At 41.7% G+C, this 25,476-nt stretch overlaps 1 protein-coding gene across 1 annotated transcript; it reads left to right on the top strand.

Annotated features, from left to right (window-relative positions):
* Positions 1-24,110: 24,110 nt before the first annotated feature.
* LOC116882655 (melanoma-associated antigen B16-like) lies at positions 24,111-25,134 on the top strand. The gene is given in 2 exon segments (XM_032883173.1): positions 24,111-24,533; positions 24,535-25,134. Coding segments are annotated over 2 exon segments (1,023 nt in total).
* The last annotated feature ends 342 nt before the right edge of the window (positions 25,135-25,476 follow it).

Raw genomic sequence — 25,476 nt, forward strand, 5'->3', positions numbered from 1 at the left:
TGAATTTAAGAACTTTCCCAGAAAATGAGATACCACTTAACATGGAATAAAGAGTTGTCTTGAGAAATAAACACCAAATCTAAGGTCAGAAAGACCTAGTTTCAATTACCAGCCCAGTCCCTAATTATTTTCATAGCCTTGGGAAAACCATGTGACCTTCTTTTGTCCCATTATTCTCTTCTTACAATGGAAATGATAATACATGCTACAGAAAGCTCAAAAAGTTGTTTTGGCAATAAAATTCATAGAACAAACACACATTATCAACAATAAAGTAATATATAAATTCATAGACTTCTTCTACAAATTTCTGGATTCCTCAGATGTCCTCAAAACAAGAAGGACTGAGCAGTGATAGTTTTCAAATGCCTTCTATAAACAAATGAGAAATTCATGGCTCATGTTTTGAGGGACAGAAATGGAATTTTTCCCCTTCTGGAGATAATCTGGTTCACCTAATTATCTAACCTTATTCTTAGTCCAGTCTTAGTCCAAAGCACAATGCATATATTCTACAGGTATACACAGTACTCTCTGTTCATCTTTCCTTACTATCACAGTCTGTTTTCAGAACCCACGGCAGAAAATATTCTCATACTATTTAAATCAAAACATAAATATGGTGTGTGGCATGAAAAGAATGATGTAAGCTAGCCTCAGATATTATTATATCTTTATATGATCCAGGAGGTTGAATTAAGTCATTGAGATTCATTCTTCTATTCTCCATATCTCAACTTTGCTTTTCTCTTTGTTGGATTTATCCCTCGATTATTTTTTTCCCTTGTGGAGGCAGAGATGCTGCTCTAAGTACACACTACTCTTAGAGCTAGAAATTCTGGACACAGAAAAGCCCCTCTTTCCCAACAGTTGCAGCACAGGTACTGGAATCGAATTTGACTGATCTGACTGGGTCACTCTCTCTCCAACTCTCACCCAACCACAATCTACACCCGAATGCGTGCGTGTGTGTGTGTGTGTGTGTATGGGCTCAGGGAAATAAGGTATTCTCCTAATTCAAACTTAATCATGTATCCACTCTTATAATGGTGTGGCAACATAAGAACACAGTATTTCTTTGGGCTCTCTGCTCAGCAGGGAGCCTGCTTCCTCTTCTCCCTCTGCCTGCCTCTCTGCCTGTCAAATAAATAAATAAATAAATAAAATATATTTTTTTAAAAAGTTAAAAATGGGGCGCCTGGGTGGCTCAGTGGGTTAAAGGCTCTGCCTTCAGCTCAGGTCATGATCCCAGGGTCCTGGGATCGAGTCCCGCATTGGGCTCTCTGCTCAGGGGGGAGCCTGCTTCCTCCTCTCCCTCCACCTGCCTCTCTTGTGATCTCTGTCTGTCAAAAAAATAAATAAATAAAATCTTTAAAAAAAAAAAAAAGAACACAGTATTTCTTTAAAAAAGAGACAGAGGGGCGCCTGGGTGGCTCAGTGGGTAAAGCCTCTGCCTTCGGCTCAGGTCATGATCTCAGGGTCCTGGGATCGAGCCCCGCATCGGGCTCTCTGCTCGGCGCGGAGCCTACTTCCCTCCTCCTCTCTCTGCCTGCCTGTCTGCCTACTTGTGATCTTTCTCTGTCAAAGTAAATAAAATCTTTTAAAAAAATAAAAATAAATAAAAAAAGAGACAGGAAGTAAGGACATCACCAATATGGTGGAGTACTGGATTCCAGCCTCCACCCTGCTGTAAAAAACAATTAGACTGCTATCCACAAATTAAAATAGCTTTGGGAGAGCTGAGAAGTCCACGTCAGAGCTTCAGCAGTATAGTGTAGCAAAAAATCCCTGTGAATAAATGCATAAATAACATAGGAAGAATGGTTTCATTTTGCCTGCATCATCCTATCCCCCAGGCCAGTACTTTTCAGCACCAAGAGGGAATTTCCTGGCCCCAAGAGAATTTCCCTTGGTGGGGAAAGAAGAACAGAGTGACATCACCAAACATGACATCACCGAAGGAACAAAGTAAACGTCTAATAACTCACCACCGAGAAATGGAAATCTATGACTTGCCCAACATGGAATTAAAAATAATTGTTCTAAAGCTGTTCAGATACCTACCAGAGAAAGGAATCAAAGCAAATCACTTCATAAACCCACCAATTCATAAAAGAAGACAGCAAAAGAGGAAAAAACGAACAAAGGTTCTATAAAACACACAGAAAATTGACAAGATGGCATTAGTAATTCCTTACCTATCAATGATAATTTTAAACATAAATGGGTGAAATTCTTCAGTCAAAGGCTGGGTGGTCAGAGGAGAGGCGTTAACATCAAAAAAAGTTATTTGAAAGTATATTATGAGTAAGTATGTTTAGAACCTACATTTGAAAAGGGTTGTGGTGTTATTCCAATAAAAACATTAATGATCTTTCATTTTGTTGAGGTTTTAACTTGATTTCTCTAATTCATGTCATATATCACAATGGAAGCATTGAGTTATTAATGTCTAACTCCCTGCCAGGAATATATACTCCTTAAGAGGACTGTGTCTATGAATCACCCGAACAGTGCTTTGGTACATAGTCATGTTGCAATGGCAGTTCTCACTAAGCGGCACTGAGAGGTGGTCAAGGGCTGAAGGACCTGGGTGAGGACAGCCCAAAGTGGGCAGATGAAGGGCCGCACCAACCTTTGTCTCTGTAGCCAAGTTTCTGTGGCCGGAGTCGGGAATTTCTCTGCCTTATCTCCCTACTGTGGTAGGGTTTGGCTGAAATAGGCATTGGGGGAGTGTTTTCAGCTCTTGGGGCTAATGCTGTGGAAAATAAGTCCACATCCTCAGGATAGAAAATGAGGTCCAGGTTACCAAGAATCGTGTTGCCACAAGGGAGGCGGGGAGTGCTCGGGAGCCGGCAGCTGAGTTACGGCAACACAGCAAATTCCTCATGATGTGTATACCAAGTTGTCCGAGAAGCCAAGAGCCCAGCCAAGAACTGCCTTGCGGTCAGCAGCCCAGTGCAGGGGGCGGGTCCTCAGGTAGCAGAGGGAATCCCCCCATGACATGTCAGCAAGGGGAAGGGGTACTTGTAGGGCACTTCTGAAAAGTGTCTCAATGTCTGCTCAGGACAGTCTTAAGTATCTCTGTTTCTACTGAGGTTTGTTTGTCTCTATGGCTCCTGACAGCCAACAGCACAGACTTTCAGGGAGGGGCTCACTTCTTCAGCGAGGGTAGTTGAAAAGCCCAGCTGTGCCTCTCCCGGACAATTCCCATGACCACCTCTCACGAATGCTGAGGCTTAGGAATTCTGAGAGAGAGTGACTGTGAACATTCAGATTGTCATGGTTCCGAGACAGGCCCAAACTCACCACAACCAGCTAAGGAAATGCCCTACGAGACAGGGGTCCAGGCTCATGGGTGTCAGATGTTGAGCCTTTGATCAAGGATATTACTGGAATTATCTAACAACAAACCTTATAGATATAAAATATAACATAAATATAAATATAAAACGGCAGATATATTGGTACTTTAGCAGAAAGCACTCTCTACTGTCAGGCTGGCTGAGCAGACTGCTGGCTTCCCTGTGAAGACAGAAGGCTCAGCAGGAAGAGTGTTTAAGAATTGAAAGGTTCCCCCCTAGAGTGGTGAATTAGAAAAAGGTAGCTTCTCAGAGTGAAAAGTTACTGCGTCTAGGAGAATGATCTGGAAAAGCTCCTACCTCACCCCATGAGAAACGCTTCCCCCTTGTGAGAAGACTCTGAAAGAAGTGCCCCATTTCCAGATGCAGCATGGGGGTTTGGGTGTTGGCGAAGAGAAGCAAGGTTACATTCCAGTGTCCCCACCCCAATGACTGGGCACCATGTGCAGTGCACAAACTGCACACCTGTTCAAGGCGGCCCTGCCAAATCCTGGTTACACTCCTCAAACTTAGTTTCTCACCTCATTTCCCAAATTTATTTCCTCTCCTTTTTTTCATGAACCCCATACCCTACCTGTTAAACACTCTAAAAGTTGAGACTTTTTACCAGTTAAAATCAATTTGACTTATCTTCTTCAATGTATTTTAACTTTGGCACATAAAACACAGCACAACTACGTAGTGAGAGACATCTGGATAACTAGACGGCTCCAAGGTGAACACGGTGCTATTTTGGAATGTCAGGTCCACAACCTTGAACCCAAGGCAGCCCCTCCATTCCCAGAGCAGCAGGAGAAGCAGCCAGGAATGGTGAGTGTTCCTGCAAGTCATTCTGCTAACATCCTGCAGCCTGGCCTGCAGGGATCCCTTCCAGGCGTTAGAGCATCATTCAGCATTCACAGCCCATTGATTTCCTGGCCATGGCTGCGGAAATGTCAATAAGGTGCCAACTGTGGCAGGGGTTTTGTGATCCGTTCTTTTTTCTGCTGAAACTCAGTTTGTCAAGGCTGCCCGACAGGCCACGATGACTTTTAGTCACTATAACCTGGGCTGGATTTGGGTCATTGACTTGGTTTCCACGTTAGTTAACTAATATTCTAGAGTGTAACCATCACGCATATTTATGCCAAGGTATATATCTTGGACAATTACAGTGTTTGAAGATTTAAGACCTCTGCTTTCAGAGTGTCCTGCAATATACGAGACAAACACACAACGGGCTCTGAGCAGTACGACAGGAGAATTGGTTTTCCACTAACCAGCTCAATAGTGTATGTCAGGTCACCTCACACCCTGGAAAGCAGACCAGTCGACTGCAGATGAAATGTTTTATGACACTGTGACTATAAATCACGCTACCGCGAAGGCACACTTGTAATTCTCCCGGGGCGCTGGAGAGAGAGCAGCACTACAGTTCTGACGGACTCAGGAGGGCATTGCGTTGCCTGCATCAAAACCACCCCTGGCTGCCCCTGAGTAGTGCGGCCAGAGGGATGCTGAGTCCATCAGGGCAGAGCCCAGAGCAGCGCCCCCATGCGGCGGAGCTCTCAGTCCCTGCCCCGTCCACATCCTGGGCCTGGTTACTCTGCTGCTCTCCCCCTGTTCTCCTACCCAGCTCAGTAACAGCGGTTCACTGACAGTGCAGCGTTCCTCGTCTTTCTATCGTTCAAGTCCCCCCCGCAGGTCGCACCGCTCCACGCGGGCGGAGGCTTCTGTGATTGGTGGCTTCGTGTTCTGTGCCCAGATGCCTCACAGCATGGACAGCACACCACCGCCCTTTGGATCTCTTCAGTCCAGTCACTCCACCGCACAGGCATTTTGGTATTCCTCTTCTCTGTCCCGTTCACATTCCCTGTCCTCTGACGGCTACACTGATGGGCTACAGCTCATTCTCTAATCTATGATCACATCCTGGGGCCAGTAACCCCCTCTCTTTCCCTACCCACATGCCCTGTTTGTCCGGTTATGCCACTGCCACAATGGCGTGCAGCTCTTCTTTCTCACTCTGTTCATGTCGCCTGTCCAGGGACAGCACACTGCTGAATGCTGTTCTCTGTTCTGTTCATACGACGGTGCAAACCTCCCCCATTTTACATCCTTTAAATCGCCTGCATAGTTGCCCTATTTCACCACGAGTGTGGAGCTCCCCATCTTTGCCCTGTTGACTGTGGGGTGGTGGGACCGGGGTGGTTGGAGTTTTAAAAACTTAGAACTTTCTATTTGTTAAAATAGAAAACAAAACACGGTGTAGCACTTACATAATTATAACTCAGAAAAAACAAAACAAAACAAAAAAAAAACAGTGTTCCCTGGTAAAGATCCCCATTAGTGATCCATTGCACTCCTTGTCTGTCAGGGTTTCTCCATGCAAGAGCAGGAATATTAAAGACCCTCACACTGGGGGCAGCAGGAGACTTTTAATCCCTCCCTCTTGGTAAAGAGTATACTTTTATCTCAATTAAAATACTTTCTATTTTTCCAGTATTCAGTTTTGTTTATATTATACTATCCTTCCTTTATTTCTGGCCGATTTTATTCCAAATTGTGGTGTTTTTTTTTTTTTTTATAAAAATTGTTCCTTCATAGCTCTCCTTGGACATCTCAGACATGTATATATCAAATACCTTATCAGGCTCTTCTATCAGTTATTTTCCTTGGAAGAGGCATCAAAGTCTGAGTTTTTTGTTCACACCTGGCATTAGATTTTATCGTGTAACTTCTCATTTTAGTCATGAAGGGCCCTATAGTGGGGTTTATGGTCACTCCAAAAAATACGTCTCCATATCCTAATTCCTGGAACCTGTCAGTATGACTTTGTATGGCAAAAGATGTGATTAAATTAGGGATATTGAAAAGAAAAGCTTATCCTGGATTATGTGGGTGAGTCCTAAATACATTCTCATGTATCCTTAAAAAAGTAAGGAGGCAGACAGATTTTGGACAGATATGCACAGTAGAGAAGGCAATGTAAAGCTGAAGCAGAGAGAGATGTAGCCAGAATGCCAAGGAATCCCAGTAGCCTCCAGAAGCTAGAAGAGGCATGGGATAGATTTTTTTCCTTGGAACCTCCAGAGAAAGTACCCTGCTGACACCTTGATTTCAGACTTCTGGTTTCCAGATCTATGAGAGAGTAAATTGTTACTGTTTTCAACCACCCAGCTTGGGGCTGTTTGTTACAGCATCTGTAGGAAACTACTACAGCTCAAGGACTTTAGGCCATATACCCTGGAGCCTATGAATGTTATGAAATAGTGCTTCTGTGATTGTGTTATGTTGTAGGACACAGCTGACCTCTAAAAAGGAGATTATCCAGGTGGGCCTAATCTGATCACATGAGCCCATAAAAGCGGAGAACTTTTTTCCAGATGGTGGCAGAACAGAAAGGCAAGAGGAGAATTCAGAGTGACTGGAGGCATGGGAAGGATTTGACACACCATTTATAGCTTTGAAAATGGAGGAGGCCAGAGCCAAGTAATGCAGGTGGCTTCTGGAATCTGCAATAACACCTAGCTGACATCCAGCAAGGACGAGGGGGGGCTCAGTGATACAAACACACAGAACCTAATTTCCCTGACAACCTGAATGTGCTCAGAAGCAGATTCTCCCCTAGACCCTTCAGATACAATACAAACCCAGCTGAGACCTTAATTTTGGACTTAAAAGACCCTAAACTGAGAACCCAGTTGAGCCTGCTCAGACCTCTGATCTACAAAACTGTGAGCTAAAGAATAGCTGTTTTTTCTTTATTTAATTTAGAGACAGGAGGGAGGGGAGGGCACACCTGATGGGGGGAGGGGGAGGCACATAGGGAGAATGAGAGAAGCAGACTCCCTGCTGAGCAGGGAGCCTGAGAGGACCCTGAGATCATGACCTGAGCTGAAATCAAGAGTCAGACACTTAAACGACGGAGCCACCCAGGCACCCCAAAACAAGTGTTTTAAGCTGCTCAATTTGCGGTCATATGCAGCAAAAGAAAGGAAATATGCCCTCTGTGTGGTCTTCCTTGCCTATCTAGAAGTTGCACGGTTGTCTCCACCTGGTCCTTTCGCCACCCCCTCCCAAACAACACTGGGGATGGTTATCTGTTTTCCGACCTCACTGAGATCTTGGGAGTATTATGAATCCCATTCCTCAGCCAGCTAGAAAGTTCATGCCATGCCTCAGCAGGAGGTTTTGCTGGACAACAATGATTCCACAGCAATGTTTTCAGTCTCCTTAAAAAGTGGAGGTAGTACCCCCTCAGTCCCTGAATTCAAGCATGGAATGTGAAAAACAATCCTATTGCCCAAAATACAAGGAGTGCTTGTATGATTTACCACCTAGAAACTGAATCATTTTGCTCTTCTTTTTATGGTCCCTGATGATTTTTATCGTGTTACTTTTGGCTTGACTCTACCATTTTTTTTTCTAGTTTTAAGCATTATCATTTACTGTCTTCTTGGATCAGAGGCATGTGTCAGTGTGAGCTCACTGCACCATTTTGATGAGAAATCAAGCACTGTTTTATAAAGGATAAGAAACACGTATACCCTTAAATGCCAGGGCCAGAGTATGTTATCTGGTTCTTAATGAATTAAACACAGAATCTGGGCTTGAAACTGGGTTTCCCTATAGCTATAAATAACAGCATATAATACATAAAATTTCAGGAACACACAGACACATATATGTATGTATACACACACATATACACATTACATAGATCATTTGAAATTGCTGCAGTACTGTGCGAATTTGAATGGAATGGTCCTGATCTATGAATCACCCATGGCATCCAAGTAAAGTACAACAGTACCAGTAAAAGTTCTGGAAAAGGAGTATCGTGCTATGGATATTACTAGTTGCTATCCTACACAAATATCTTTAGAATGAAGAGGAACAAAATATTCAAAAGAGAGAAATTCATTTATATTTTAGCTATTATGAATTCATTTTCCAAGACATCTTAATAACAACATTCATCACCATAATAACATCTTCATTAAATATATGCCCTTGAGTTTTCTATGTTGCAAAATATAATAATGATAACTTAAGGGGCCCTGTTCACTAAGAAATAATAAAGAACATGGCAGAAAAATCAACTAGAATTGATGATAGTTGGTTTCTTCATATACAGATGGAGCTTTAAAAAAGCCTTTGTTTCCTATCATATTTAAAGTATATTTCTATTTATAATTTTCAAACATTTATAAAAAGAGTAGGTGTCAGAGAGATGGTAGCGAAGAAAAACAGGAGAAGACTATGCGAAGACCAGAGGCACAGAGGGTCTGGAGGAGACTCTTAACCAGAGGAAATCTGTAGGGAGGCTGACGACATCCTACTAAGTAAATGCCATGGCTGCTGAGACTCAAACTATTTGAGGTGGACATATGTCCATGACATAACTGTGATGTTCCTAAAGCATAAATTTGAATACTCGGTACAGCAAGGCAAGAAGCTAGACACATAGCCAGTGACTGAGTATAGAATACTGCCAATGGATATATCTTAAGACAGTTCTCTTGTCCTCCACTCACCATTGTTTAGTCACTCACAGTTAACTCTTTATTCCTAAAATATATACACATTTAGAGATTTACAGAAGTTTCTATCTCAGACTATTCCTGAGGAATGGTGAAATTCTACCGTGTCTTTTCTTTTTCTGCACACATTTACAACAGTCTGCCAGGCACATCCACCTACCTCTGCCATGAAACCTTTAAATTCTCCTATCCAGACCCAGTCCCCTGCCTGTTCCAGTTTCTTAATCTCAGAGACGGGTGAAACCTTCCTTCTCAGTCAACTGCCAAATCCAGTTAGTAAAAAATGTCTACCAGCCAAGCCTTTCTTCAGCGTATATCAGATTGTTACTACTGCCACTATTTTAATTTAGCATTATCCCCATGGTATTTTAAACCAGCTTGCCCTTTACATAGAGTAGCTCCCTTATGCTACATGCCATGGATATCTAAAAGTCAGTGTCTGGGGAGTACATGTTCTGGAATGACTGAGTAGGGAGCTTCCCAAATCCCCTCTTGAGAAACATAAGATAATTGGACAAATTTGCCAAAAACAGTCATATAAATAATGGCTGGTAATTGGCAAAGGCATACAACACATTGAGAAGTACTTATGAAAAAAAATCCATATCTCAGTAAGAACAGTGAACATCTGTGGCATTTTATCCAGGGTCCATTTCCACCAAATGCCCCTTGTTGCCATCTATGCTGATCCAGTGTTGATGGAAGTATCCAACTTCTGTGAAATCAAGGGACCTCTGCTTGCTACCTGAGTAACAGGGGGTTCTATTTTGTATCTGCTACCCAAATAATCTGAGATTCTTTTAATAGGTAATAAGGGGAAGGGTAAGCTTAAGCTATAGACAATATGTGTAATAGGTATGGATTTATATATTTCGTAAATAATTGACTATGAGCCACCTTGACAAATGTATCTCAGTTAAAAGAGTATCATATACTGGGGGTGCCTAGGTGGCTCAGTGGGTAAAGCCTCTGCCTTCGGCTCAGGTCATGATCTCAGGGTCCTGGGATCGAGCCCCACATCAGGCTCTCTGCTCAGTGGGGAGCCTGCTTCCTCCTCTCTCTCTGCCTGCCTCTCTGCCTACTTGTGATCTCTGTCTGTCAAATAAATAAAATCTTTAAAAAAAAAAAGAGTATCATATAAACATTCATTCCTTGCTAAAATACTCATATGTATTTTTTTTCAAATTTGATTTTGCTCATTTAGGTGCCTTGATTTCTTAATGAAATTAGAGTTCATTGAAAAACAAATGCTGAAAAGCATTATATGTGCCTTTGAAATATATGTAAATTGATACTTGACTACCACTGTTTATTCATTTATTTATTCATTTATAAACTGTTAATGGACACCTATTGTGTGCTACACACCATTATAGAAAGTGGGAGATCAGTGACGAAAACAAATATTCCTGCTTTCATTGATCAAGTGGGGAAGATGGATAATAAATAAAAGAATGATACATATGTTAGAAGATTATAGGAACTACTTGAAATTAGAATAGATTAAGTATTTCAAAATACTGTGTATTGGGGCACCTGGGTGGCTCAGTGGGTTAAAGCCTCTGCCTTTGGCTCAGGTCATGATCTCAGGGTCCTGGGATAGAGCCCTGCATCGGGCTCTCTGCTCAGCAGGGAGCCTGCTTCCTCCTCTCTCTCTCTTCCTGCCTCTCTGCCTACTTGTGATCTCTGTCTGTCAAATAAATAAATAAAAATCTTTAAAAAAATAAAATAAAATACTGTGTATTAACAGAAAATACGAGGTATAGTAAGGCCACAAGATCAGCAGGTGATTGCCACCGGGAGATAGTTTATTATCTATGGTTCCTCAGAGGAGTGCACACTTAATGCCACAGGTAGCTACAAGAGGAAATGCCAGAGTCCGTCTTGAGGCAGAGGGGAGAGGGAGGGAGCCATGGCAAGAGCCTTCAGTGCAGTTTCCATAAGAAGGTTCTGTCAAGGCAGGATAAACAGGCTGAAGATTGGCTAATCGCTGAGTAATTTTAGCAGGCTCTGGCATAGAGGGATTATCCCTAGTTGTCTAGTATCTGGCCGTGGAGCAATTAGGGCAGATGAACAGTGGCCCAGAGTACAGGAGCTAGATAAAGGAGTATTTGGGGGTATGGGCTTCAGGTTGATTACTTTGCACGTGAAAGACATATTTGCAGGCAAATCCTTTCCGACTTCTAGGAAATGGCCAGCCCTGGGCAGGCCAGTCCCTCCAAGGTCAACAAAGCTCCAGGCAGCAAAGCCTCAGAATACAGAAAATAAAACATATGGCTAATACAGTGAGAAAAACCAGGACTTCTGAGGCTGGTCAGAATGCATCTTACTGAGAAGCAAGTTCTGTGCTGGCCCACAAGTGTAAAGGCGTACCTTAGGAGCATGGCTTCTGACCCACTTACCTCTCATCTCATCCAGGTGCCCTCATGTTACACCACAGCCTTCACACCAACAGGCAGCATCCCTGCCAAGAAGAAGGTAGAACTAGTCACAAGGATACCTGGAGGAAAAGCACTTCAGACTGAAGGAACATCCAGTGCCAAATCGCTACTGTGGGAACTCACCTGAAGTGTTTGAAGAGGACACTCTGGCTTGGCCAAAGTGAGCAGAGGATAGAGTAGTGAGGAATTGGAAATGAGCTCAGAAAGGGATCAGATCATAGAGTTCCTTGTCAAACTTTTTAAATTGTTGAGCTTTTACTCTCAGAGAAATGTGGAACCATTAAGAGATTTGGGGCTGAGAAATGGCATGATCCAATGGACTTCCAAGAGGATCATTCTTGTTAAGAGGATCATTCTACGTTAAGACCACACTGTAGGACCACAAGAGTGGATTCAGGGAGAAGCCTAGGGGAGGCTATTGTAGCCATCTGGGAGATAAAAAACAGCAACTGAGAATATGGTGGTTGTGTTGAAAGTATGTTTGTGGCATACATTGTGGTTACGATTTCACAAGTGTATATATACCCAAATTCATTACGTTGTATACATGAAAAATGTTTAGCTTTTATGTTAATTAGACCTCAGTCCAGTGATTTAAAAAAGAATTCACCAGATTCTGGATATATTTTGAATGTGGAACTAATGGATTGCCTGATAGATTGGGAATGGGGATAGAGAAAGAGGGGAACTCAGAAAAACATCAAGGACATTGATCTCAGCAACCAGGAGCTGGCACTAATTGTGACTGGAAAAAGCAGGTGTAGAGGGAAGATTAGGAGTTCAATTTCAGACATGTTATTTTTAAAATGCCTATTAGATATCCAAATGGGAATTATTGAATAGGCAATTGAACATTATGAATCTAAAAGTTCAGGAGAAATACCCATACTAGAGATATGATTGGGGATTGTTATAATGTAGATGGTATTCAGAACTCCAGCTTGAAATTATATCAGCAAGGGGAGGGATGAATAGATAAGAGGCATCAAGTCTGATCCTTGGGGTACACTAGCATTAAAAAAAAAGTAAGAGAGAAGAAGAACACTCATTCAAAGGGGACTAACAAGTGGTAGCCTGTGAGAATGAAAACCTGGGGACTGCGATTATCCCAAAAACAAAAGAAGAAGGTATTTTTATGAGAAGGAAGAGACCAGCTGTATCAAAATATGCTTATATTTTAAGTAAGACTGATTTATTCTTAGCCACTGGATATAGCAATATGGTGAGCAATAGTGATTGGTGGGGTTGTTTTGATTTGTTGGTAGTTCATTTATGTAGACTAGAAAATTCAAGCAGGGATGACTGAGCCGGATTTACTCAGTGTGTGTTTGGGCTTAGCTGAAACTACCCATTTTTAGAAGTTGGTCGTATTTTCAAAAAATCTGGATATTCAATAATATAGTCTGAAGGTGACAATATATTCAGTAGCCCATAAGTGGTCTGCATTTTCTATCTCATGTGTTCAATATAATTCATTAAACTCAGCCATGTCAAGCTCACTGTTTTATATATATATAAAACAGTATATGTGTGTACACACACACACACACACACACACATATATATATATATGACTAACACCAGAGTCACCCAAGAGTACTTTTATGTAAATTCTGTTCCTTTATCATGTCAAAAGTTGGAAGCAACCCAAGCCCATAAACAGATAAATAGATAGGCAAAATGTGGTAAAAACGTACAATGAAATATTCAGTCATAAAAAGAATAGAAGTTTTGATACATGCCACAGCATGAGTGAGCCTTGAAGACATTAGGCTAAATGAAATAGTTAAGACACAAAATGACAAATGACAGATATTGTCTGATAACACTTATACAAAATATCTCCACTAGGCAAATTCAAAGAGACTGAGAGTAGGTCAGTGATTATGAGCAGTAGGCAGTTACTGTTTCACGGGTCCAAAGTTTCTGTTCGGGATGCTGAAACAGATTTGGAAACAAACAGCAGCAGTAATTACTTAGCAGCAGAATGTACTTTGTGCCACTGAACTGAACACTTAAAATTACCTAGTAGAGCCTAGCAGGGCATTACTTTTTCTTGAGTGGCTTAAAACACATTCTAACAGGTGACCAACTCTAAGAATCAATCAAGTTGCCCATGTGAAAAACTCCCACGTAGCAAAATATCCCTCCAAATCACCTTCCCTCCAGGATAAAGAACCTCCTGTGACATGACCTGGAAATGTAAATTTGCAAAAAAAAAAAAAAATTTTTAATGGAAATGTAAATTTGCTTCCTGAAGCTCATCTGGGGAACGCCTATGACCTTCCGTTCATCTTCCGTCTTCAAGTGCCCAGTTCCATCAGAGGAATCACCTTGGCATTTGAAGTCCTCACACATTCACCCTTGTGCTTCACGTAAAGAGGTTTAGTGAAGAAAGGTGATCTATATTCTGAGAACCACCTACCCTGCTGGTATTCCTATCACCAACCCGTCTTTGTCTTCTTTTAAAAACATCCTGGCTGTTGTGGATAAACAGTTAAGGTTTTGGTTTTGCCTAGAGGAAATAACAGCAGAAGTGTCAACCCTTGATAGATTTGATGTTATTAAAAGCCCACCAGGAAAAGTGATTTCCTGGTTGCATGCAAGAGCATTCTGTCCCTAATAATTTATAACTTTTAACACTGAACCTATTTATGTAGAAGCACCACAAATTTAACTGTGCATCACTCTTATTGCGGATGTCATTAATCATGTAATGAGACAACTTGGAGTTCAACCTGTAGAACAACTTGGCCCTGAGGCTGAGGACCACGTCAGTCTTCCATTTGATGTGAGCACAAAGTCTCTTGGGACTACAGAATGAATGCCAGTTTGAATGGTTCCATAATGTAATACATTTTCCCTTAAAAACCTTCCTTCAGAAAGAATCAACCTTTTAAACTCAATTATGCCTATTCTTTTCCCAATTTATTTTTTCTCAAACGTATTTAATTTATGGCTTTTGGTCCAATAGTTCCTCCACCATCACTGTGTCAGGAACCAAACAAACCCGAGCATAAAAACAAATGCTTCTCAAGTATTTGTTTCATCCTGAATAATATTACTGATAATAATGGGCATAACAACTTTATGAGCCATTTTGTGGTCTTACAATTGGGAAATTAAATGAAAGCAAATGTGCCTTCCTTGGGATTTAGTTTCTCTGACGTATCTAATTACATTTTCAGGTAGAGTATACTATGCAGTACTTGAAAGTTGAATACGGCATATGTAATTTTTGTAACTGGCTATTGCAAATACTTCACTTGGGATTAATTATATGGAAAACTAAATGTATAATTTTTATTTGGAAGAATAGAAATATCTAAATGTTTTTCAAGATATTATGGACCATGACATAGAACATGATATATATTTTATATACATATAGATATTAAAATGAGCAGTGATCATAATGGGAAGTATTTGAATTCTCTATTCTTTAACAGAGAACCTATGAGAACTAGGTGAGCATCCCCCATAAAGCACCTCCTACTGGTTACTTTATGGGGCTTCAAGTTTACTACTCAGTGGGGACAACAACCAGATAGGAAAAAAATAAGTTGGGTGAATACATGCATGCAAGAGTGGGCAAAATGGAGTCTCTTACTTTTCCTGGTTCTCATCAGGGAAAAAAACCTCTCAAATTACATCATGAGGTGAATGTTCTGATAATATCTACCTCTTTCTCAAGTGCAAAGCTGGATCAGGTAATATGGCCTGCTATTCTGACACATAATCCAAGACCCTATCTACAGTTTCAAAGAGAGGAACTAAAAGTCTTGCAACATTTGAGTGCCCTGGGTTATGCTCTCATTTCAGCATTCTGACATCCATGGCTCCATTACGATACCCAATAGCCTTAGGACCACTCACCACTGACCTGGCTTCTGGCAACCATCCAACTGTGATACAAGTTTACCTCCACCCAAGAACCACCTCTAGGCTTCTCTCCGTTTGCACGAAATATGTGGAGAAGTGGAATGACTCAGAGGGTCTTAGGTCTTTTCTGAAAAGACGGCATCAGCAGTGCAGTTGAGAATCAGGATAGATGGGAATGCAATTTTACTTGTTTAAAATATTACCCTTTACCCTATGAGCCTTCATCTGGGTTGTGAAATAGGTTAACTCCTGATAAAAGACTAATAAGAAGCCGAAACACGTAAGATAGATCGACATAATATCCCTTCTTATTTAGTAAAGAGTTCCTTGTATATAAAACTCGATGTGTCTAGGTTTTGAGGGCCACATAATATCACAACAAAGGACTCTTCAATACCATAAAACAATAATATTTCAAGTCTTCGTTATTCTTATTTCACTTGTCATATTGGACTTATTTGCTTTTTAGGTAGGGGACTGAAATTACTTAAGTGTATCTGGATTTTCCAGGGGAAATTAATATTTATTATGAAGTTACAGGGGTATTCTTCTTCTAAATAGTTATTATGTCTGCTGGGAAATTTCCCTGTTGCCCTAACAGAAGGCCTTTAGCACAAAGACATTTGTCTTTGAGGAAAATGTTAGAGTAAATGTTATGTATTGCTCTCTCTACTACATGCATGTTTAAAGATGGATCCTAAACATGATCTAAAATTTCCTTCCACTTAATATATGAAGTAGCATTCTCCTATCCATTATTCCAAGTTATAAATCATTATAATGCCAGATTTTAGTTCCCATTCCAATAATGATAATAGTATTTAATATAGGCCAGGCATTTTGCTAACCATTTTACATGCATCCTATGGTCATTGTGGGTTACCTCCTATTCTAGCCCCATTTTACAGTAAGTACCATGGAACTTACAAAGATTGTGTACTTGCTAGTCACCCCGGTAGGAAATGGCAGAGCAGATCCTTGCTCTGAACGACTGAATTTTGTGGTGATCTGCAGGTCACTTAACTTCTGTGGCCTCAGTTTTCTTCATCTTTAAAATTGAGTAGTTGGACTGGATTGCCTGTTCCTCTAAAACGTCTTAATTCTGCAGTTTGAGGAGGGTCCTCCATAATTATGCAGAACCAACCACATCGTTTGACTTACAAATAACTCTGATAACAGTTTTCAGTTTGATTTATTCTAACTCTGGATTTTGGTCAGTATTATTTGCAATAGCTTTGATGTTAAGCATCTCAAAGCCCTCCATAAATTTTGTTCAGTTCCTATTAGAAGGTTATGATAAAAGGATCTTGGCTCTCCTGATTTTCTATTTATTTATTTTTTATTTTTCTATCCCTAATGAATTGTCAGGGGCCAGTGGGCAAACAGGCTACCTCGGGCAGCAGGGATTACTGAATTTTATAAAGAAGGCTGAAGCTGAACAAGAGGACTTTCTAGTCCGAAGCTTTTCCCTTTTAGCAGGTGATCTGCCTCTGAATTCCGAACTTAACAATCCCCATACTCACCATAGCTCCTACATCTGCTCTAAGTATTCCTGAGTCTGGTGGTGTGGGGAAATGGATTCAGACTCTACCTCTTAATGGCTATACAAAGGATTAATTGGGACCACCAAAGACAAATGTCAAATCCAGGCAATAACCAGGAATAAGGAAGGATCAGAATTTAGAATTAAGTGGGGCTGGGGCAGCTAAGCCTCATTTAAACTTCCCTCTTACAAAACATATTTAAGATGTCCATTATGTATAAATTTCTCTTTTCATATGGCATTAAAAAAAGACTTATTTATTTTAGAGGGAGAGAGAGAGCAGGGGGAGGGCAAGGAAGAAGGAGAAAAAGTCTCAAGCAGATTCTACACTGAGGGCAGAGCCCGATGCAGGGCTTGATCTCACCACCCTGAGATCACGACCTGAGCCAAAACCAAGAGTCAGAAGCTCAGTGGACTGTACCAGCTAGGTACCCTGCATATAGCATTTTCTAACATTATATTGCTATAAGTTTCTTTTCTTTTTTTTTTTGGCACAGATCTTCTTTCAGTATTTGCACTGGAAACGATTTGAGGCAAAAGAGATCAGCCAGTATGACTTATTGAGCTACTATATGTTACATATTTTGTCATTTATTCTAATTTAATTCTCCAGACAATGTTGTGAGAACAACAGAAGTGTTTCCATTTTCCAGGTGAGAAAACTAAGGCTCATAGAAGACACAGAAGAGCAGAACTTAGATCTGAACATGGTCTTTTTAAAACAAAGTCCATTATTTTTCTACTTTGTCATGGTATCTACTCCTACATATAACCCTTTTAGATATTTAGAAGGATCATAAGCCAATAGCAGAATTATAAATGCAACGTTAAAGTTCAAAGGATCTTTAACATTTAACAAATTCCCTTTAGAAATGGGGAGCCTTGGGCACCTGGGTGGCTCAGCCGATTAAGCGTCTGACTCTTGGTTTCAGCTCAGATCATGATCTCATGGGCCATGAGATTAAGCCCCACATCAGGCTCTGTGCTTAGTGGGGAGTCTGAAGATTCTCTCTCTCTGTCCCTCCCCCTCCTCACATGTTTATATACCCTTTCTCTTTCAAATAAATTAAAATATTTTTAAAAGATTTTAATTTATTTGAGAGAGAGAGAGAGAGAACACAAGCAGGGGGAACAGCAAACAAAAGGAGAAACAGGCTTCTTGCTAGCAGGGAGCCTGATGCCTGGCTTGATCCCAGGACCCTGGGATCATGACTTGAGCTGAAGACAGACACTTAACCAAGTCCAGACACTCCTAAATAAACAAATCTTAAAAAGCAAGCAAGCAAGCAGTGGGGAGTCTGAGGCCTCAAAAGGTTATGTGACTTGTTCAGAATGGTTATTTAATAAACACTGGTCAGAGGACAGGAAAACAGAAATCAAAAGTAGAATTTACTTTGTTTGCAATGAGACCTGATTCCATGAGACATCACTGTTTAGAAGTAAGACTGTTGGGGCAAAAAAGTTTAAGGGACATACTTAGATGAAAAAAATCCTTGGAAGTTACTGAATTTAAGAGTTATTTCAATTTAAATTGTGAAATAAGTGGATTTTAAAATTTTACTTCCATTCACTTTAAACCCCAGATCAGACGGCATCCATTAAAGCATAAGTGCTACACAACTGAAATCAAACACGTGAAAATTTTCTGTCAGCTGCAGGAGAGCAAGAGTAATATTAAACCCAGCAGTTTAAGTTCCCAGGGCTTTTGGGAAATCCTTGAGCTATAAAACAAAATAACAAATAATCTTGAAAAGTAATAGTAAAAATAATAGACTTTTTGTGGGCCTAATTTTTTCTCCCTCATTCTGGAAAAACAGACAGGATACTCTCAGTGTCGATCTTTGCATCACACGCTGTAGAAGACATATTTTCCAGAAGAGGTTTGTGTGCTTGTTGTTCTTGTTAGTTTTGAGTTGCAGGCACTGGAAATTTTATAGCTAAAATATTTTGATCCAACTGTTTCCATGAGTCGACAACCCAAGCTGTCAGGATAAAGCCAAGCAGTTAAGAATGCTGACAGCATCCATATATGTGACCTCTTCCAAAGAAGCTGTTCACTACCAGACCTCAAAGTTGAACAGTGAAATTCGGGATCTTGAAACTTCCCTTTTCCCAGTAACAAAAAAGAAGTTACATGCTACTTTTATCAAAAGGCATTTAAAGCACACTGGAATGAGTTTGTGTGAAATCATCTCTTGTGAAAATTCCTAAGCAGAACTGCAGCTAGTCCGCATAAAATGTTAGTTGGGAAAATGCAGGTATGGTCAGATACCTAGGCATAGATCTCTGGAATCCACAGATCCGGGAACCCAAGTGTCTTTCTACTAGAGGTAGAATGTCCCTCCTACAGTACTATAGTGAGAAGAACGCAGTAAAGACATCCTTAAGTTAACAAGAGGGCACGACTGGGGCCACAGGACTGCACTGTCGTGGACCCACTTTGCAGTGGGGTTTCAGCCCTCTCATTGGAAATGTACTAATAAAAACATCCTGCACGGACTCTAAAATAAATAAAGATGTATTTAGAGTAGAACAGTCTTCCTGACGTCCTTTCCAACTTTCCTGCCTGTCTAAAAGAAAAACATTTTCATTTGTTGGTGGCATACCACCATGATTAATTGCACCTAACCAAGGATACAGAACAGCAATTCTGTGGCTCTCAGACTTTGCAAAGCTCGTCTTGTTCAAAAACCCAGAGGAAGCTCAGAAATGTCTCAGTATAACCCATGGCCCTGGCAGCAACAATTTGCCAACATAAATCTCAGTAGGAAATATGGCTTTCCGTTCTGTTCCTTTCACTGCTCATGTAGCTTGCTGCCGGGACTAACAGAAGTCTCCTGGGCAGTCACCCCAGCATCGCCTTAAAAAGAGTATGAGAACGCAAAACAAGGTAACTAATGCTACCGATTCCTGCCTTGACTTCTACCCCACCCATTTTTAGTCCCTGTTTTCCTGACCAGAGCCAGGATGGTGGACAAAAACTGGGAATAGCAAGAATGTCAGACATTAAACTCAGAGCATTAGGAATTAGATTTACTCAACTAACTTAATTATGGCACTCTATACAGCACAGAGGCAGCCTGGGGTCCAGCTTAGATAAATGAGGGTGTCTTTTCCATCTGTAATTGGTCTGTCAAAACAGGTTTTTAGCAATAAAGAACCACAGTCTTGGGACAGATGGAATTCACACATTCTACTCATAATGCAACATACATAATGGCGTTCAGATGCCAAACTCTCCTGTCACATTCTCTCAGCTGCCAATGCAGGTGGTGTTTACCCCAAATCCATTTCCCCCCAGGATCACCATAATTGGTACTTAGGAAAAAAAAGAAAAAAACCTACCTACTTGGCTCAAATTAACACTTCCAATGTGAAGGTCTGTTTTGTGCAGGATTTATGTTCCTTCCTAGTATAGCCCTGGCCTTTTGGATGAAGTAAAGAGTTCCCCCAGTGAAGAGCAAGCCTTTCTCTAATGCCAGCCCTGAGCCAGATTTAAGCTCTAATTCAGTCCACAGAGACCCAGGTGTGATTTGAGAATTTGCACGTGTGCCTCTGCCCCATCGGTGAAGCCAACAACCTCTCCTTGCTGGCCGCAGCTCCTCTCACATCTTTGCCCTCCCTGCACTTGGTGACACTTCCAAATTTATGGGGTTTCCCATCCAATCATTACAAACCCATATTATAGGCAGGGAAATTAAATTTTCTTTCTTAGTAAAGATGACCTAATGAGGACTTGTGTAGTGCTCTATTTTTACTGAAAGGAGACAGATCTACTAAAAGAGAACCATTAAAAATCTGTCTTTTAAAAGGTAAATAAAAATATTTCTTAAAACCTTCAGCTGTACCATCAGAACCTCAATCCTCCCATGATTTTTTTAGATTAAGTGAACTCTTATTTTCTGTCTAAGGAGTGCAAGTGAGACTTTCATGGGTTTTCATTGCACAAACCCTTATGATGGTATTTCTCAAATAAGCAGTTGTGTCCACTGGAGTTAGGAGTGAAGAAGAGGTCAGTACGGTATCTTGAGAAAGTTATGGGGAGTAGAGAATGTTCTGATTTGACTGGCTGGGGACACAGGTTTTATTAATTAATATGAGGAGCAGAGCCTTTTCTGTGTATTTTCATCTTCCCGGGTTTTAAAGTAGGCTGGACTCCCCAAAGAGAATCTTGAGTTTTAATACAGACTTTCAAAACTTTTTTTCTCCCTTTTGGAAGCTGGGTCTGAGCCTCTGGTTTCAGATCATGTGAGTGTGAATCCTGCTTTTGCCTTTTTCTAGCTACGAGCCCACCAACATGTTACTTAACCTCTCTAAGCCCAAATCTCCCCATTTGTGAAACTGAGATGACTGTAGTCCCTAACTCATAGGGTCGTATTGATGATTAAATGAGAAATCAGATGAGATCATCTTCCTCACATCACCAGGCTCAAGCACATTCTTAATAACTGTTTCTTGCTGTTGTTAATCTCTGAACATAAAAGGTTGTGGATTTTACCTAATAGGTTCATGGAATAAGTTTGAGGTGCCCTATCATGGAGCCATCAATGTCTAAAGAGAAACAAATGACCCATGAGGCTAAATAAATAATCAAATAAACATAGATCTTAGAGCAACCTAATAATGGGGTATTTTATAATAAGCTTTGCCATGGCCTCACAGAGTGAATGTAAGTTAAAATTTTCCTTGTCTTTTTAGGCAATGAGCAATAAATTCATAATCTCTATTTTCTATTTCACACATTTAAGTGTGACCTGCCTGGTAGGTTCACACTGATTATTTTAAGAATAATGAGCGAATCAAATCTATTTAAATTTTTTTTCATAGTACCTTCATGGGGAACTTCATCAAAGTCTAGCATTCGAATCTGCTTCCTAGGATCTGGCTGATAAGAGGAGGAAAAAATCTTAGGCTCACTCTTGACTAGTGGGGGGCTTTCTAAGTCCCCCCTCTCTCTTTATATATATATGCATATATACATATACATATATACATATATGTGTGTGTGTGTGTACACACACATATGTGATTTTTAAAATGCACATATGTATTACAAATTTATGACGTGAACATTAATCCCAGAATCAATCTGCAGGTAGAGATAGTTGGTATTCCAGTAAGATGTGAATTAAAACCACTGAAGTAAAGTTGAAAAGGGAGAACAATAAAAATAAAAAAGTAACAAACAACAATAACAATAAAACCCAACAAGCTGAATCCCACCAGAGCTAGGTAAAAATAGGTTTAGTGGTTTCATCTATTCAACATTCTCTTCTTGAATGCCACCTATGTGCCAGGTATCTTGCTAGAGTTTGAGAATAAAAATGAAAAGGATTTATTCACAAACATAAGTGTAAGAGATTACCCAAGTAATCTGCCCAGGTTTAGGCCTAATGAGTAAGGCCAGACCTTGAACAGGTACTCGTCTGTCCCTAAAGTCCACTGTTTTTCCTACCATACCAGGTCGCAGGCCCCACTGGCATCCAGTCATGAATTTTCTCAGATCCCTTCCCCTGACTCTGCATCCATCTAGCTTCTGTGGGTCATGCTGTGAAGTGCTGCACCTCTGATCTTGAAGGGATTGCTCCTGGACACCGGAGTCTCAGTGCCTCAACAGAGAGTCAGAAATGTCTTGGAGCCTCCATGCCTCACTCCCTCATCTCTGCCCTCCACAGTCCCAGAGTGAGATACAGCCAATGAATGACCAGTGTGGGAATTTAAAAGCCCAGATCCTTTGCCACAAGGCACTGTGAACTCTGAGATTGAACTTATGCTCCAGAGTTCCCCACAAGATCAGGCTAGACCTCGCCTGGAACCATATCTTTGCTTGGCTTCTTTTTCTTTTCTGTCATGCTGCCTCTGCCTTCTCTCTGGTTTTACCCTGGGCACACTACCACACAAATTTTCTTTCAGGGTCTGCTTCTTGGAGACCCTGACTTGAGACACCTGTGTTATGATATGAACTATATATTTTTTTCACTTTATCTTCATCTAGATTTTAACCACATTAACTACAGGATAATGGGAATATGTTATTAAATGAGATTTTTAGATCATATTATGAATATGGAATTAAAATTAATCATATGAGATCATTGTTTAATCAGTTAAATGTGCATATATTTAGTGAGGGAAGAGTCCCAGGCTGAGGGAACTCCTGACTCCAGAATGGAGGGAGCTCTAAGAGTTCCACACCACAGTCAGCAATGGGCAGTTCCAAAAGAACTATCAGAGGTTCTCTCGGATTCCAGCCTATTAGGAGTCCGACTGTGGTGAGGATCTTTGTATATGGGGCACAACCTCAATTCCGAGCAGGGAGGAGTCCCTGGCCCTGAAGGGATTCCAACAACCTCACTAAATGAGGTTAATTACCCCAGAATGTAAGGAACCCCACAGAACCTTACTCCTGCTCTCAGCCCTGGGAGGACCCGAACACAGTGGGGGGAGCAGACGAGGAGCAGAAGCGGAAGGAACGTCCTTTAACTTCTGGTTTCAAAGTTTCACCGCAAAGGCTGGTACTGAAAGGTGTGGCGTCTATCGGCAAAAGGAGAAGTCCTACGACTGGTCAAGTGAGGATATTGAATGAGGGAACCAACGATGCCAGAATAGAGGGACCCCCATGAGTAAAGCCCTGTCTCTTTTCTCATCCCACAAAAACTCTGAAATAACTGTCAGATGGAGGCACATTGACTGGGGCCTCAGGAATCCAACAGTGGTGAGGGTCGTTGTCTGAGGTGGGAGAGGGGGCACAAGTCAATATAAGGAGAACTGAGTGAGGACTGAGGGGACCCGTCCTCTAGAACAGAGGGGCCCTTTAGAGCTCTACTATCAGCCCTGGGTGGATCAAGGTGGAGCTGGGGTGGGGGAAGGGCATGCCTGGCAGTGCTTTCCCTTTACTTTTCCTCAGGAGTCTGAGTGTAGCCTCCAATCAGCTGAGGAGGAATCCCAGCCTCTACCACAGTCAAGGTAAGATACTTGGTGAAGATTGAGGGAACATCCACTCTACACTGGCAGGAACTATACAGATCCCAACCCGTATCATCACCCCTGGGAGGTGTTAGGCCGGGGTAGCTGGTAGCCTAACCCTACCTACCCTGTTGTCAGCTGTGGTAAGCTGTGTCAGCCCACTGCACCCTGAGGAGCCTTCTCACTCCTCCTGCAGCTTCTTACCATCCAGGAAAGGAGACCTGTGAGGCTCTAGAGTACTGTTCTCAGGAAAAGATGGGTGGAGACACTCTTCCACGGTTGAGTTTACCAGATGAGGCCACTCACATCCTCCCTTTCTCCCTAGGTTGTGGTCCCCTATCATTCATGCTCCTGCCCACATTCCTCCCTGCTACCACTAACAGAAGTGAGCATGTCTCAGGGTCAGGAGATCGCAAGCTGCACACAGGAACAACACTATGCCCCCAGCAAGAGCCAAGGCCTGGAGGCTACACAGGTCTCCAAGGCTGTGGAGGAGACTTCTCCCTCCTCTGGTTCTCTGATGCCTGGCAACATGGAGGAAGCTCTGGCTGCTGGAATACCCAGTGCTCCCCAGAGTGCCTACTCTTCTTACCCTCTCATCACAGCCATCTCACCAGGCAAATCAGGTGAGGGCTCCAGCAGCCTAGAAAAGGATAATAGTTCTGCTTCTTCATCAAAGTCCCTGTCCGACATTGAGAATTTCCCCATAGACCCTCTAGATGAGAAGGTGACAATACTGGTGCAGTGCCTGCTGCACAAGTATCAAATGAAAGAGCCCATCACAAGGGCAGATATGATTGATGTTATCTTAAGAGTACAACGATGAGTTCCCTGAGATCCTCAAGAAAGCCTCTGAGCACATGGAGCTGGTCTTTGGTGTTGATATGAATGAGGTAGACCCCACCAACCACAGTTATGTCTTTGTCAACAAATTGGGCCTCACTTATGATGAGAGGCTCAGTGGTGAGGACAGCATGCCCAAGACCAGCCTCTTGATAATTGTCCTGGGTGTGATCTTCATGAAGGGCAATTGTGCCACTGAGGAGGAGATCTGGGAAGTGCTGAATATGATGGACTTATATTCTGGGAGGAAGCACTTCATTTTTGGGGAGCCCAGGAAGTTCATCACCCAAGATTTGGTGGAAGAGGAGTGCCTGGAGTACCAGCAGGTGGCCGACAGTGATCCTCCACGCTATGAGTTCCTGTGGGGTCCCAGAGCCCACGCCAAAACCAGCAAGATGAAATTGCTGGAATTTCTGACAAAGATCCACAAGTCCGACCCCAGGTGCTTCCCATCCCAGTGTGAGGAGGCTTTGCGAGATGAAGCAGAGAGGGCCCGAGCTAGATCCAGCAGCGCCCATTCTGGTGCTAGATCTCACAGCTCCTCCCAGCCCTCTCAGCCCTCCCAACACTAGTGCTGGCAGGGGCAGATTACTCACTTTGTCCTTAAAATTAGCAAATGAAAAAAAATAAAAAAATAAAATTATCAATCAATCTTCTAAGTAGTGGGGGGCTGGGGTGTGGCTGTAGGGAACACGGTGTGTAACATCTCTGTGTCCCTTGGTTAACACGGAGGTTTATCTTCTTCATGGAGGGAGTTTGGCTTCAAACGTTGTTCCCTTTAATACACCATTTTATTAGCTTTAGAACCTAAGTTTATGAATGACACTGGTCATATATTTATTACTATTTATGAAATTTAAGAATACCGGTTTTGCTTGTTTGTAAAACAGATATGTAAATTGGACCATTCTACT

This window comes from Lontra canadensis, unplaced genomic scaffold (genome assembly GCF_010015895.1).
Source record: "Lontra canadensis isolate GAN:19392208 unplaced genomic scaffold, GSC_riverotter_1.0 scaffold86, whole genome shotgun sequence".
Lineage (NCBI taxonomy): Eukaryota > Metazoa > Chordata > Mammalia > Carnivora > Mustelidae > Lontra > Lontra canadensis.